The 14604-nt window shown below is 43.9% G+C and overlaps 1 protein-coding gene across 2 annotated transcripts in view; it reads left to right on the top strand.

The window, feature by feature from the left end:
- The window catches only part of TRPC4 (transient receptor potential cation channel subfamily C member 4), a 333671-nt gene extending 319813 nt beyond the window's left edge, over positions 1 to 13858 (top strand). For both annotated transcript variants that reach the window (XM_070935288.1, XM_070935287.1), the window contains 2 exons: positions 12932 to 13021; positions 13160 to 13858. In XM_070935288.1, coding sequence (XP_070791389.1) covers positions 12932 to 13021; positions 13160 to 13858 — 789 coding nt within the window. The remainder of the gene's footprint in view (positions 1 to 12931; positions 13022 to 13159) is intronic.
- The last annotated feature ends 746 nt before the right edge of the window (positions 13859 to 14604 follow it).

Raw genomic sequence — 14604 nt, 5'->3', positions numbered from 1 at the left:
GTGGTGCCACATCTCCAGTCTGATGAGTTCCGTGACTAAAGTGGTGGTGGCTCCTCCTATTAGCATCCCATCAACTTGCTCAAAGTGGATGGGGTGCATTAGGATCTTGTGCCTGTCCATAGTTGCTGAACTTTGTGGAGGCTGATCAGGCATCTGGTGCAGCCAGTGTCTATGACAGCCTTTACATCCCCCTGAACCCCAGTCTCTGGCACTACAATCCAGGTTTTTACTGTGAAGGAGCAGATGGCTTCACTTACCATCATGTCCTCTTTGCTGATGCTCCCACTGGCGGAGCCTGGAGGGTTTTCCAAAGCTGGAGTTTCCTCGCTCCCGGCTGGGAGGAGAGGAACCTCAATGGCTTATTGGGCAATTCTCCCCTTGTCTAGCAGCTTTCTTGGGGTTCTCTTTCCCAAAAATGCTGGTGGGGTTCAGAGTTGAGGGACTGGGGAGGGGACCAGGCACTTGGGTGCTCAGTGACCTTGTTGGCTGCATTGGAATCACGTGATTGTCCCTGATGGTGCCGGTTGTGGCACTTCAGCTGGCTTCGCAGGGGCTCAGCAACCCAGGGTCCTATTGGTTGGCTTTTCCAGGGTAGGCTTCTGATGTGGGTGGATCTCTAGGTCCATTACCACTATATTGTACCAGTTCTGTATGGAACTCCTCTGATACTGCAAGCTTGCCAGAGGTACTGGTTTAGGGCCTCTTTGAAGTAGTGGATGAAAAGGCATTCCAGCCAACCTCTCAGTTTTCCATCCAACCTCTTTTTGTCCTAAGCAAAATCCTTTGGGGGGTTGGCCTGCTTGCTTTATGGCTTTGATTTGGACTTCCGCCTCCTACCTATGGGCTGTGTCTTCAAATTGAGCCCAGAGCAGCTGTAAAAATTCATCAGCATCCTCTAGTTCTGGGGCTCCTTCATCGTGCAGCTGAGCTATCCAATCCACCACGTCCCCCTCATTCATGCCATCAGCAATTACCAATACAATGTCTCAATTAGTCTGATATTGGTCGCCATATAACGGTCAATGTAGGACCAAATCCGATTGAGGAAATAGGCCAGCTTCCCTGGGGCCCTGTCGAATGTCACTGAACCATGGGGGAGGAGCAGCTGACTGGGCCGGTTGTGGGGCCAGCGCCAGTGGTGAGGCCAAGGCTGACATCCACTGGTGCTGCACCCACCTCTGGCTGGGGTAAAAGGCCCAGCCAGGGGGGAATTGGTTGGCAGGAAGCAATCTGAGGACCGGTTGGCAAGGAGGGGTGTTGGGTCTCAACAGTCCCAACACTTCTCTGCATAGTCCCAGACTGGACTGCCCTAGTGGGCTTTGCTGCTACGCCATGCTGACTCCTGCCTGAGCTGTCATCCCGGTACACCAGGCCCAACGGGGTAGACTGAGGTGCAATCTGCTTTGAGTGAAACAAAGCTGATGCTCCACTCTGGGCGGTTGCGGCTCCCAGGCCTGGGAAGGTAAAGTTGGGTTGAGCCAGAACCCAGCCAGGTTGGCCAGTGGGGAGTGGTGCAATGCTGCCCATGCTGCATCAAACTGCTCTAGAAGACCCTCTAGTGACTGGCTTCATGATGGCGGTGGGAGGCCTCACTCCTGGGAATCATTGGGCTCAGGAGGTTTTGTCGTTCTCCATTCGAAGGCCTGGGCATGCTCCACTCCACTCGTTCCCATCTGAGGTTCCTGCAGTGTCACCCCAATTACCAATTCATGGGGAGGCATGGTTCCCACAGCTTTACCTCATGATGAAGGATCTGGTTGGGCAGCCTGCTGAGGTGCCAGCTCTTTGGGCTGGGCACCCCGTTGGTGTTTGGCCTTGGAAGCCTCTGCTGCCTTCACCACAGCCTCAGAAGGGGAGTTAGATGATCTCAAGGAAGATCTCTGAACCATTTCCAGTGACTCCCTCCGTAGTTGCCATCTTTTCCTCCATCTTCACTGAATCTTTACGCTGCCCAGCTATTGAGTTGGCGCTCGGGGCTCAGGACCCTGGACAGCACCTCGCTAAGTGTCCCCACTGGGTTGAGGTTTTAAAACAGATTCGGGTTAATGTCAAGGTTCCAACACCCTGTTGAGGCAGGAGACCCTATACAACAGGAAATTTCTCCTTAATTCCAGACTCTTTGATAAGCTTCCATCCATTATCTCTTTACTATCCTCCAATACTTTGGAGAATAAATTGATTCCTCTTCTATGTGACAGTCCTTCAAATATTGGAAGACTGCTGTCATGTCACCCTAGTTTTCATTAGTTAGTCTAATGAAGACTAGGGTGACATGACTAATCCTATCCCCTAATCATTTTTGTCACTCTTCTCTACACTCTTTCTAGCTTCTCAATATCTTTTTGTATTGTTGTGATCAAAATTGGATGCGGTATTCCAAATGTTGATCTTACCAGTGCAGTATAAAGTGATACTAGTTCTTCATGAGATCTTGATAGGACCCCTTTGTTGATACAGCCTAGGACTGCATTGGCTTTTGTCACAGCTGCAGCACACTACTGGCTCATATTTAAGTAGTTATTCTGTAGGATTCTTATCTCTTTTATAGTTACTGCTATTGAGCCACTACCTTTTCTCACCATTGAATTGTGTTTTGTTGGATAGAGGCCAGTGTTCAAGTCTGTCAAGATCCTTTTGATTGTGAGCCTATCTTCTAAAATGTTATCTATTCCCCCTCCCTGGGGGGCGTCTTGGTGTCATCTGCAAATTTTATGAGTTCCCTTTCTATCCCCCCATCCAAATAATTTTTGAAGATATTGAAGAATATTGGGTAGGGGACCTTATAAGGATCTTAACAGAATAATGGAATAACAGAGTTGGAAGGAACCTTAAAGATCTTCTAGACCAACCTCCTGCACAAGCAGGAGATCTTATACTATTCTGGACAAATGGCTGACAATTCTCTTCTTGAAAACCTCCAGTGATGGAGCACCTACAACTTCTGAAGGCAATCTGTTCCACTGGTTAATTGTTCTCACTCTCAGGAAATTTCTCCTGAGAGAATTTCTAGAGAAAGCAACTCTAGGTTGCTTCTTTCCTAGTTTCCATCCATTGTTTCTCATCCTGCCTTCTGGTGCTTTGGAAAATAAGTTGGAAAATAACTTCTTTGTACTTGAGGTATCCTTTTGCATATATCCTGTAAGGATTGCCTCTCCTTCCAACTTAAGAAAGTACGAACTCTTGAAATGTAGTTGTTCAAAAGGATTCTTATATTAAGCAGAAGTGAAAACCATCCAGCTAAAGTACAATCTGAATGCCCTTAGGCAAAGCAGTAGGATTAAAGTGGTAGAGACCCCTCCCTTTAAGTCAGAATGCAGATTTCAGCCAATACACAAGTGTGAAAATGTTTTCTTTACTATTTCCTTTGAGAACCTGAACAAACATGCATTCCCATCACTACCCTTTAAAGTGAGACAACCCACATGGCTATCATAAAAATTCCTGCAGGTAAAGGGAATCTCAGGCTTCCTTGGCGCCAGGATATAGGTTGTAAAATATCTGATAACACAGGCCATGCTAGTAAATCGAATCCAAGTCCCCCCTTCCTCCACTTGAATGGCAGTATCACTTTTAGGGATCTGACATGCTACCCTCCTTAGAAAACAAAAGGGTCCACCTGTAAAAAAAAAACCAAAAACAAATATACACAAGATTTCAAGATTTCATGATAGTAGATCAACAAGGTTTGTTAGGGTATTGGGAGTGAAATTTTCTCAGTAAGATTGGAGCCCTGACGTGGTGTTTAGCGACCCATTCATTGTGTGCTGATGGTAAATGTTTCCAAGCAACTAAGTATTGGACTTTCCCTCTGTGGATCCTAGAATCAAGGATTTCCTTAATTTCAAAGTGTTGTTTACCTTCAATCATGATGGAAACGGGTGGTGTAGATGCAGGTGGTCTGAGGGATGAGATTACTTCTCATTTGAGTAAACTGATATGGAATACTGGGTGGATCTGCCTGAGTGTCTTTGGAAGAAGTAGTTCAACTGCTACTGGATTGATGATTCTAGTGATGGGGAAAGGTCCAATGAACTTTGGCCCTAGTTTCTTTGATGGTTGTAATGATTTCAAGAATTTTGTAGATAAGTATACTCTGTCTCCAATAGGAAAAGGTTTGGGTTCTCTAGCTTCTCTAGCTTCCTGTAAGGCTAATCTAACTACTGGCCACGTGTTTTGCAAATTATCCATCCACTCCTTAAGTGAGGGGATGGTGGGTTCTTCTGTTGGTAGTTCAGGCATAGGGCTGAAATCCTGGCCTGTTGCTACTCTAAAAGGGGTAAAACCAGTGCTTGAATGTACAGCATTATTAAACGCAACTTCAGCAAAAGGCAAAAGTTCGGTTCAGTTATCCTGTTGAAAATTAATGAAACATCTTAAATATTGTTCTAGTACCGAGTTCAAAATTTCAGAATTACCATTAGTACAAGGATGAAAAGATGTGCTCAACCCCTGGCCAGTACCAAGTAAGCCCAAAAACGCCCTCCAAAAGTTGGAGGTGAATTGAGCCCCTCTGTTGGAGATGATCCTTTGTGGAGCACCATGAAGTCGATAAATGTGTATTAGGAATAATTTGGCTAAACTTTTAGCAGTTGGGATCTTTTGGCAGGGTATAAAATGTGCCTGTTTTGAAAATAGGTCTGTCACAACCCAAATAACAGTATTTCCCTCACTGTTTGGCAATTCCACGATGAAATCCATAGCGATCACTCTCCAAGGCGCTGAAGGTTCAGCTACTTTCTGCAATAGACCTGGGGATTTCCCCTGGCGTCTTTTTGGTGGTGCACAAATGGGGCAGCTAGCTACATAGCTTTCTATGTCCTTTTTTAGTGATGGCCACCTGTCTTTTAATCAGGTGTAAAGTTTTCACAAACCCAAAATGTCCAGCTAATTTGGAGTCATGGCACCGTACCATTAAGCATAGTCTTTGGCTTGCAGGGACATACAACTTCCCCCCCACCCAAGCCAAGTCTTCTTTCATCAGACAGCTGGATTTGTTGTTCAAAAACCATTCATCAAGTGGCCAATGCTTGTTTAAAATTTTGGGTGATGTCATTGTCCGTCACTGTTTCTTGTTTTTCCTGGGATCTGGTGACTACTTTAGCGGCTAGTTGATTGTTTTGTACTATAGGTTTGATTACGTCTGACTTTGCACTAATGTATTGCGGTTTTCTGGATAGCGCATCTGCCAGAAAGTTTCCCCCCCCCCCGGGAGGTATTTTAAAGTAAAATCAAACTCTTTAAAGTACTGAGCCCATCGTACTTGTTTTGGGGAGAGTTTCCTTGGGGTCTTTAGGGCTTCTAGATTTTTATGATCAGTCCAGACTTCAAAAGGGGTCTTACTGCCTTCTAGGAAGTGCCACCAGGTTAACAATGCCCAACGAACTGCATAAACCTCTTTCTCCCAAATAGCCCACCTTTGCTCAGTCTCATTCAACTTTTTAGATGTGTAAGCGCAGGGTTGTAGTTGATCTTGCTCATTCTTCTGAACCGCTCCTATTGCCACATAGCTGGCATCTGCTTGTATCACAAATGGTTTCTCCATGTCCGGGTGTTGTAGAATTGGTTCTGCTGAGAACAGCCTTTTAAGTTTTTCAAATGCTGCCTGGCATTCCATAGTCCAGTTCAATGGTTGCTTTGGTTTAGGGTTGTCCTCCCCCTTTGTTTTTAAGAGCTTGGTGATGGGGAGGGCAATCTGAGCGAATGCAGGGATAAACTGGCGGTAAAAGTTGGCAAACCCCAGGAAGCTCTGTAACTGTTTACGTGTGCGTGGAGGGTCCCAATCAAGTACAGCCTGCACTTTTAGAGGATCCATCTCAACCCCCTGGTGTGAAATGCGGTATCCCAAATAGTCAATCTTCTCTTGATGGAATTCACATTTGGAAAGTTTGGCATAAAGTTTGGCAGCGCAGAGTTTGTTTAAAACTGCCCTAACTAGTTTTACACATTCTGCTTTGGTCTCGGTATAGATTAAAATGTCATCCAAGTAGACCAGAACCCCCTTATATAAATGCTGATGCAGCACTTCATTTATTAACTGCATAAACACTGCAGGAGCTCCTTGCAACCCAAAGGGGAGCACCTTGAATTGGTAGCAGCCGAGGGGGGTGTTAAATGCCGTTTTCCACTCATCCCTTCCTTAATTCTGACACGGTAGTAAGCCTCCCTTAAGTCCAGCTTTGAAAATTTTTTCCCTTTAGCGAGGTGTGCTAACATATCTTTCATAATGCGGTTGCGTGCTTTGCGATCTGCCAGTGGGTCCTCGAACCGACATCGCAGGGCCATCATGAAATGGTCGAAATTCCGCAGTTCTGGTGCATTGGCGTTATCTAGGGTCACCATCCATCTGGCTGTGGCACCCTCGAGGTCTAGGGTCACAACTCGCACTTGGGAGCCTTGGGTTTGGAAATCATGCCCATACTCTTGCATGTAGGTGAGCACATGTGCCACAAAGAATCCTAATTGTTGCGGATTCCCATCAAACTTCATCCCAAGGGGGGGAGTTTCTCTTTCCAGTTGAGGAGCCCGGGGTTGGTTGGGAATGGGCGCCGGTGTGCGTGCTGCCTGGGGGAGAGGGTTTGCTGGGTGAAGAAGTCCTGCTGCTGCTGCACCATCTGCTCGATAGGCGGGCTCCAGGAGGGGGGTGCCTCCCCTGGCATCATCCACGACTGCTGCCCTTTCAGTGCTCTTTGGTTGTTGTCCTGGCTCCCTTTGGATGTTAAGATTTTCCAAAGTCTCCATCACTAATTGGGTTATATGCATCTTCAGATAGTCCTCCCTCAGGGGTGCTTCGGTCAGTCCCCCCTAGTTCCAGTTTCCACCCCGGTTTTCAGTTGCCATGGTTGAGGGTGACTCCTCTGGTTCTCTCATCCCAGCCATCTTTCTTCCCAATGCCAATCAACCAGCGGGGTTTTTCCAGATTCCCCAGGGTTATCGGCTGATGTTGTGCAATGCCAGGTCCATGGTAAATAAGGCCCCCCTCATTTACGACCTTATTCAGGAGGGGGGAGCGGATGTGGCGGGTATTACGGAGACCTGGTTGGGCACAGAAGGGGGTTGCCCCTGGTTGAAATGTGCCCACCAGGTTTCCAGGCATTTCATCAGCCGAGGGCCCAGGGTGGGGGCGGGGGGGGTGGCGGTTATTGTTAAAGAAAGTCTATGTCCGAGGGAGGCCACTGTACCTCCGATAGCTGGATGTGAGTCCCTCCTTGTGAAGTGGGGTCGTGGGGTGCAGATGGGCCTGCTGATTACGTACTTGGCTCCCTGCTGTGTGGCAGCGGCCCTGCCTGAGCTGCCTGACATGGTAGCTGGGGTGGCAGTTGATACCCCCAGGCTTATGGTTATGGGGGATTTCAACTTGCCATCTGTTGGCGAAATGTCTATGGCGGCTCGGGAGTTCTTGGCTTCCATGACGGCCTTGGACCTGACCCAATAAGTTCAAGGCCCTACTCACATGGGGGGGGACACACACTGGATCTGATTTTTGTCTCTGGTCAGTGGCAGAGTGATCCGGAAATAGGGGATTTAGTCATCGAGCCCTTGTCATGGTCTGATCACTCTCTCCTTCGCATGGACTTTCGAACTGCTACACCTCGCCGCAGGGAGATGGAACCGACCAGGTGGTTCCGTCCCAGGCGCCTGATGGACCCGGATAGATTCCTGATGGAGCTTGGGCCATTCCCTGAGGCTCTGGCTCACGGCATGACTGAAGAACTGGTGGCCGCCTGGGATAGGGTGGCCACCGGAGCTCTGGATCGTGTCGTGCCTTTGCAGCCTCTGACCCAGTGCCAATCTCAACTGGCTCCCTGGTTCTCTGAGGAGCTGAGAGAGATGAAGCGCCAGAAAAGATGCCTGGAGAGTGATTGGAGGGCCAGTCTCTCCGAATCTGACCGAACACTGGTGAGGTCTCATATTAAGATCTACCTAGTGGCGATAAAAGCGGCAAAATTTATTTATTTTTCTGCTCTTATCGGTCTGCAGAGAACTGCCCAGCTGCCCTGTTTAGGATGACCTGCTCCCTCCTTCATCTTGGAGCGAGGGAAGACCCCTTGCAGGGCAGGGCTGAGGATTTTGTGCAGTTCCTGCATGACAAAGTCAGATTCGGGAAGGTCTATCCACTCTAATTGGGTAGATCCAGATGGGGTGACGGAGGGGGGTCTTGAGAATGTTATCTGGGAGTGGTTTGACCTTGTGACTTCTGAGGATGTGGACAGGATTCTGGGGAGGCTTACCACTGCCACATGTTTATTGGATCCATGTCCCTCCTGGTTGGTGCTGGCCTCCCGGCATGACATGAGGCTGGCTCCAGGGGATTATTAATGCTTCTTTGAGTGAGGGCTACTTCCCCCCCTCTTTGAAAGGTGAGGCCTCTCCTCAAGAAGCCTTCCCTGGACCCGGCTGTATTAGCCAATTATTGTTTTTTTTTTTTAATAAAAAAGTTTTTATTTTCTGATCAAACAAATATACAATATAAACAATCATTCAAACTATCATCAAGAAAAAGAAAAAAAAATCAATCCTTGGTAAACTCAATCTTCAACCCCTCCTCACCACCCCCCACCCCCGACTTCCCAGAACAGAAAACAGGGCATAGGTTTCACCAAACATTCGCTAAAATAAACTAGCTAACTGCAAGATTTAATAACTCCCAAGACCCCTTTTACAATTTCATCAACCTCCCTTTTTATAGACTCAAAGTAGCGTATAATCCAATAACTCTAAGAGTTTTAAAACCATTAACAAATATTAAACATTCAAACCTTAAAAATTCTCTTAATATATCAGTAAAGTATTCAATTCATTTGCAAAAACATTTTTCCCCCTCCTACTTTTCTCAAAGTTCAGATATTTTAAAATCTCATAACAAAAAATAAACCTTAGATATTCAGTAATTAAATTTCTACATTTTTTAAGTTCCTAAATTTTCCCCCTTCATTATTCCTCCCTCCAACTTTTAGAATTTTAAAAGATAATCATCAACATAATTAACCATTAATACATAAACTAAAAAACCAAAAAGGATTAATCTTACATTCAACCATTAATGCATCATATTTAAAAATCAATATTTAACTTTATGCTTTTTCCCCCTCAGTAGTTATAACACCTAAAACATAATCATTTTAACCACGAGTAGAACAACTGCAAAGCCAAAAGAAAAGGTTAATCTTCCTTTCTTGCTTTCTTTTTATATTTTTTCCAGTCTTTCTGCATCCCTCCTACTTCTATTTTGAGGAGGTTTTTCATTTTAATTTGAGGTTGATGTAACTGCAAAGATTGTCCCCTTTTTAAGAAAATTTCCTCTGATTTAGAGCCCCCCAAATCGCCTCTTCTTGCTTATATAAATCAGTTCATTCCTTCGTCTGTAAGACCAAAGTTTGTCAAGAGTTTGTGAAAAAAAGTTCAGTTGTTTCTTTTCTATTAAATGTATAAATGCCACTGGCAAATCTCCTTCATCTTCTGAAACTTCGAAAGTCTGTTCATTTACTGCTTTTTTCCAAACCAAGTCGTAATTTTGAAAGATTCTATCAATTTTTTCAAAAAGAGCAGAGAATAAGCTCGAAAATTCTTGAGAAGATTCTTCCACCTTCTCTGCTGCAATCGGAATATCTCCTGAATTGTCATCATGCTCCATACTTGTTTTTGTCTCCTCAGTCATTTCTGTTGTTATCCCTTTAAGAATTGCTATTTGATTACTTATAGCTGCAGTATGATTATTCATGGCTTCTTTTATAAATTCTGTAAATTCTGCATCAAAATCCTTATAGCTCTGTAAATCAGACAACTGTTTCATTTCTGACACCTCCAAATAGCTTCCAGCACTTTCAGGATCTTCTTTCTTAGAAGCCATTTTATTTTAAAAAGATTTTCTTTCTTCCCACAACCATAAAATCATAAAGTCAAAGCCATCCTCTTGAGCAGCTTTCAGCAATTTCTTTATAAGTCACCAAACGAAATAATCTTTTCCCAGACAGCTCTTCAAAATCTATTCCAGCAACTATTCCAGCCAGTCTCTGAGCACGAGTCTATTAGCGAAGACTTTCCTTTCTAACTTTCACTTTTAAAATCACAACAAAGAAACGCCATCTTTACTTGCAGCTCAGAAAATCCAATTAGAAACATTGTATCCCCGGAGTTAAGTATTATACTTGCAAAAAGCTTGTCCTCCTGCTTCTGTTCCGCCTGCTTTTTTGAAATCATTTAATCTTCTGTTTGACAGCAGAAATTGGACGCAACGCCTAGCTCTGTAAAAAAAACAGAGTCCCCCTGGATCCGGAGCTTCAGTGGGCTGAACGGGGAGCTCTCGCCCTCCTAACCCCTGGAATTAATCCAGGGGTTTTCGGGGAGCTCTACCCTCACCCACCTGCTCTCCTCCCCTTCTTTTCCCAAAGGGGAGATTTTCAAGCCGTTTGACAGCTGATTAACGCTGTCAGAACGGCTCAACGAGATCGCGGGGGCGGCGGTCTAAAAAGACCGTCAATGGCACTGCGGAGCCAACCCGGAAGTCCCCGTGGCGAAGGTAGTTGAGAGTGTGGTGGCACAACAACTTCCCCAGTACCTGGATGAAGCCAATTATCTAGATCCATTCTAGTCAGGCTTCAGGCCAGGGTACAGCACGGAAACGGCATTGGTCGCATTGGTTGATGATCTCTGGAGGGCTCGGTTGCTCCTATTAGATCTCTCAGCGGCTTTTAATACCATTGACCATGGTATCATGCTGCGACGATTGGAGGGGTTGGGAGTGGGGGTCACCGTGTTGTGATGGTTCTCCTCCTTCCTCTCCAACCGTATGCAGTTTGTGTTGGCAGGGGGGCAGAGGTCGACCTTGAGGCGCCTTGTATGTGGGGTGCCTCAAGGGTCAGTCCTCTTGCCCCTTTTGTTCAACACTTATGTGAAGCCACTGGGCGAGATCATCCGTGGTTTCGGGGTGAGGTTCCATCAGTACACTGATGATACTCAGCTGTACATCTCCACCCCGAACCACCCCAATGTTGCCCTTGACGTGATGTCCCAGTGCCTGGAGGCTGTGCGGATCTGGATGGGGAGAAACAAGCTCAAGCTCAACCCCTCCAAGACCAAGTGGCTGTGGCTTCCGGTGTCCCAGTATAGTCAGCTGGCTCCATCACTGACTATTGGGGGTGAGATCCTGGCCCCCACAGAGAGGGTTCTCAACTTGGGTGTTCTCCTGGATGCATGGCTGTCTTTGGAAAATCATATGACGGCCGTGGCCAGGGGAGCTTTCTATCAGGCTCGCCTGATGCACCAGTTGTGTCCCTTTCTGGATCCGTCCCTTTCTGGCACGGTCACTCATGCCCTCGTCACATCACATCTGAACTACTGCAACGCTCTCTACATGGGGCTCCCCTTGAAGAGCACTCGGAGGCTCCAACTGGTCCAGAATGCGGCCGCGCGGGTGGTTATGGGTGCAAATCGGCGCGCCCACATAATACCCCTCCTGCGCGAGCTGCACTGGCTCCCGGTGGTCTTCCAGGTGCGATTCAAGGTGTTGGTCACCACCTTTAAAGCGCTCCATGGCTTAGGACCGGGGTATATATGAGACCACCTTCTGCCATCAACAACCTCCCACCAGCTAATACGCTCCCACAGAGAGGGCTCCTCAGGGTGCCGTTGGCCAAACAATGCCGACTGGCGACATCCAGGGGGAGAGCCTTCTCTGTGAGGGCACAAGCCCTCTGGAATGAGCTGCCCCTAGAGCTCCGTCTTAGCCCCGACCTGCGTACTTTTCGGAGCGCTCTTAAGAATTTTATTATGGGTGTATGTGGGTTTTAAATTTGCAGGCCAATTTTATATATTGATTTTAATTTGGTTTTAAATTTTATAAATCTATGTGTTTTAATATGGCTGTACACCGCCCTGAGTTCTTCGGGACTCTAATAAACTTGAAACTTATTCTTTAGTAAATGATAGCATGCAATTTGGCCTTTTCCACAAGCCTATCAGCATGAAGTTAATTACAATATAGTCACTAAATGCATTACTATATGTTTAAATAGTAATGGCAAAATATCACAGAATGGATTATGTATTAATATTTTAAAATTAAACTAACAGAGTTTACTATGAATGCAGTCCTAATTTAACATCTCTGTATTTGAGTGTGCAGCAATCAAGTAGAGTCAAGAAGATGTGATCTTTATTTTAACTTCATTTTATTTTTTATGTATTTATATCTCACTTTTATTATTTTTATAAGTAACTCAAGGCAGTAAATATACCAAAATACACCTCCTATTATGTAAATTATAACAAAGGACTTGAAAAATCCTTCCTACACATGTAATACTCAAGTGCATTTTGTCACTGCTTTGTGCACAACCTAGTATAATTAAAGCGGAAGTTCATAAGAAGAGACAGAGCTGTTTATCTATTATTCACTATGATAAGGCAGATTGGGGAACACTTTGTCATTCAATTTCTACAAGAGCATTTTCAGCAGATGATAATAAATATTGCACTCTGTTCTACCTATAATAATGTCCCAATCTTTATCCCAAAGGTGTTTTTTTCAGGAGGCAACTTTCTTGTTTTTTCTTTGAAGATGTTTCACTTCACATCCAAGAAGCTTCTTCAACTCTGACAGGATAGTGGGGAATGGAAAGACAGATGTCTGCAATCCTTCCATCCTGTCAGAGCTGAAGAAGCTTCTTGGATGTAAAGCAAAACGTCTTCAAAGAAAAAAAAACAAAAAAATCCAGTTGCCTCTTGAAAAAAACACCTTTGGGACAACCATGACCTTGGATCTCTACAATGTCCCAATCTTTAGGACATGGAAGACAACAAGGAGGCAACAGAAATTCCCTTGCCAGTGTGAGGAAGATGATATCATTAGCCACAGAGGTTCACCATTTAGACTTTTCAGAACAACTATCTTGTTAATTAAATACTAATCAACAACCTTGTACTTATATTTCAGGAGGTGATGAGGAATTTGGTTAAGAGATACATAGCAGCAATGATAAGAGATGCTAAAACTGAAGAGGGACTAACAGAAGAGAATTTTAAGGTAGCTGTTCATATAATGAACAATTTAATAACAATGAATCACAAAGTTTCAACTGAGATCTGTTTAATGTATGACTTTACATTATATATAGTTCAGAAATAAAATTATTAATATATAATGTTTCTTCTACCTCTTCAGGAATTAAAGCAAGATATTTCCAGTTTTCGCTTTGAAGTATTGGGTCTTTTAAAAGGAAACAAACTGGCTAATTTACAACACTCTAAAACAAGTACAGAAGTCTCCTCCTTGACAGAATCTAATGAAGGAAGTGAAAGTGGAGGAAATGAAAAAATCATGAAGAAAAACCTCAGTCTTTTCAAAATAACTACAATGATTCACCCAAGAGTAGTAGCAAAAGTCTCTAAAGCACACAACCAAAGCAATGGGTCAGCAATGATGCCAACTGAGTCCACAAAGGACAAACAAAAGAAAGTAAGCTTTGTAGCTGATGTAAAAAAACTTAGGTTGTTTCATAGACATTCAAATAATAGCTCTACTGAGCACAGTACAAATAAAATTTATTCAATTTCTGAAGAAATTTCCCATCAACAAGCAGAAAAACATAAAGTAATTGAACTGGGCGATAAATCATTGGCTGTGAACTGTGAGCTAAATAAACATGATCTCAGTGCAAAGTACACAGTTCCCAGTAATAAGCAAGGTAGAAAGGAGACTTTCAACTCTATGCTGAATAAGAAAACTGCTCCTTCTGGCTGGAAAATCACCAAGGGGCAGGGTTCAGATTTCCCCAGAGAAATGCTAAACAATGAGCAGGACATCAGCATCTTAAAGGAAGAAACAAATATTCAGAGTAGCTATATGACAACAAGGTTGTGATGAAAGCAGGCAGAATCTGTAAAATTATGTATAAATTGTAAAATGATTTGAAGCAGAAATACTTAAACCTAGCTACAAAATACAGTATTAGAGTATACAGTATTAATATTATTCAAAAACTGTAAGACAAAATATTGTTATATAATTATATCACAAAAAATAAACAGAAAAATCTGTTTTGTAACCCATTTTTGTTTTCACAATTACTTTTACATATTTTATTAAGCAGGAGTGTCTGGGGTTCTTGTATTGTTGCAATAAATACAGAAAGGTTTATAGATATCTTTTTCAATCTGAATTAAAAAAACATTTTCTGTGTGATAGTTAGTAAATATTTTTCTATGTAAATAAACATAGCTTAATAAAAGTGTGAGCCAATATGAATGTGTTTTAATGTTTTTGTGTGTGTGTGTGTGTGTGTGTGTGTGTGTGTGTGTTTGTACTATCTGAATAATTATTAAACTTTTCATTAAGTTATAAATAAAATTTGAAACTTGCCACATTAATTTATTAAAATAATTATTTTCCACTAAGAAATATTTATGTTAAAATATTTCATCAACAGGAAACTAAGTGTCCTTCAGATATTCAGTTATGTCCCATAAATCACTGCCAATAGATCCCAGAGCCTGTTATTGTAGTTCAGCATTTTTGCAGGGACAGTTGTCAGCCTGTTTCAAGTGTGGAAAAGAGGGGCACCAAGCTGCAGAGTGTCGCTTGCAAACACCCACCGGGGGGGAACCCTG

The sequence above is a fragment of the Pituophis catenifer genome, unplaced genomic scaffold (assembly GCF_029215685.1).
Source record: "Pituophis catenifer annectens isolate HBS135680 unplaced genomic scaffold, rPitCat1.0.hap2 SCAF_2, whole genome shotgun sequence".
Classification (NCBI taxonomy): Eukaryota; Metazoa; Chordata; class Lepidosauria; order Squamata; family Colubridae; genus Pituophis; species Pituophis catenifer.
Note: the sequence above shows the minus strand (reverse complement) of the source record. Positions and strands in the feature narration are given on the sequence as shown.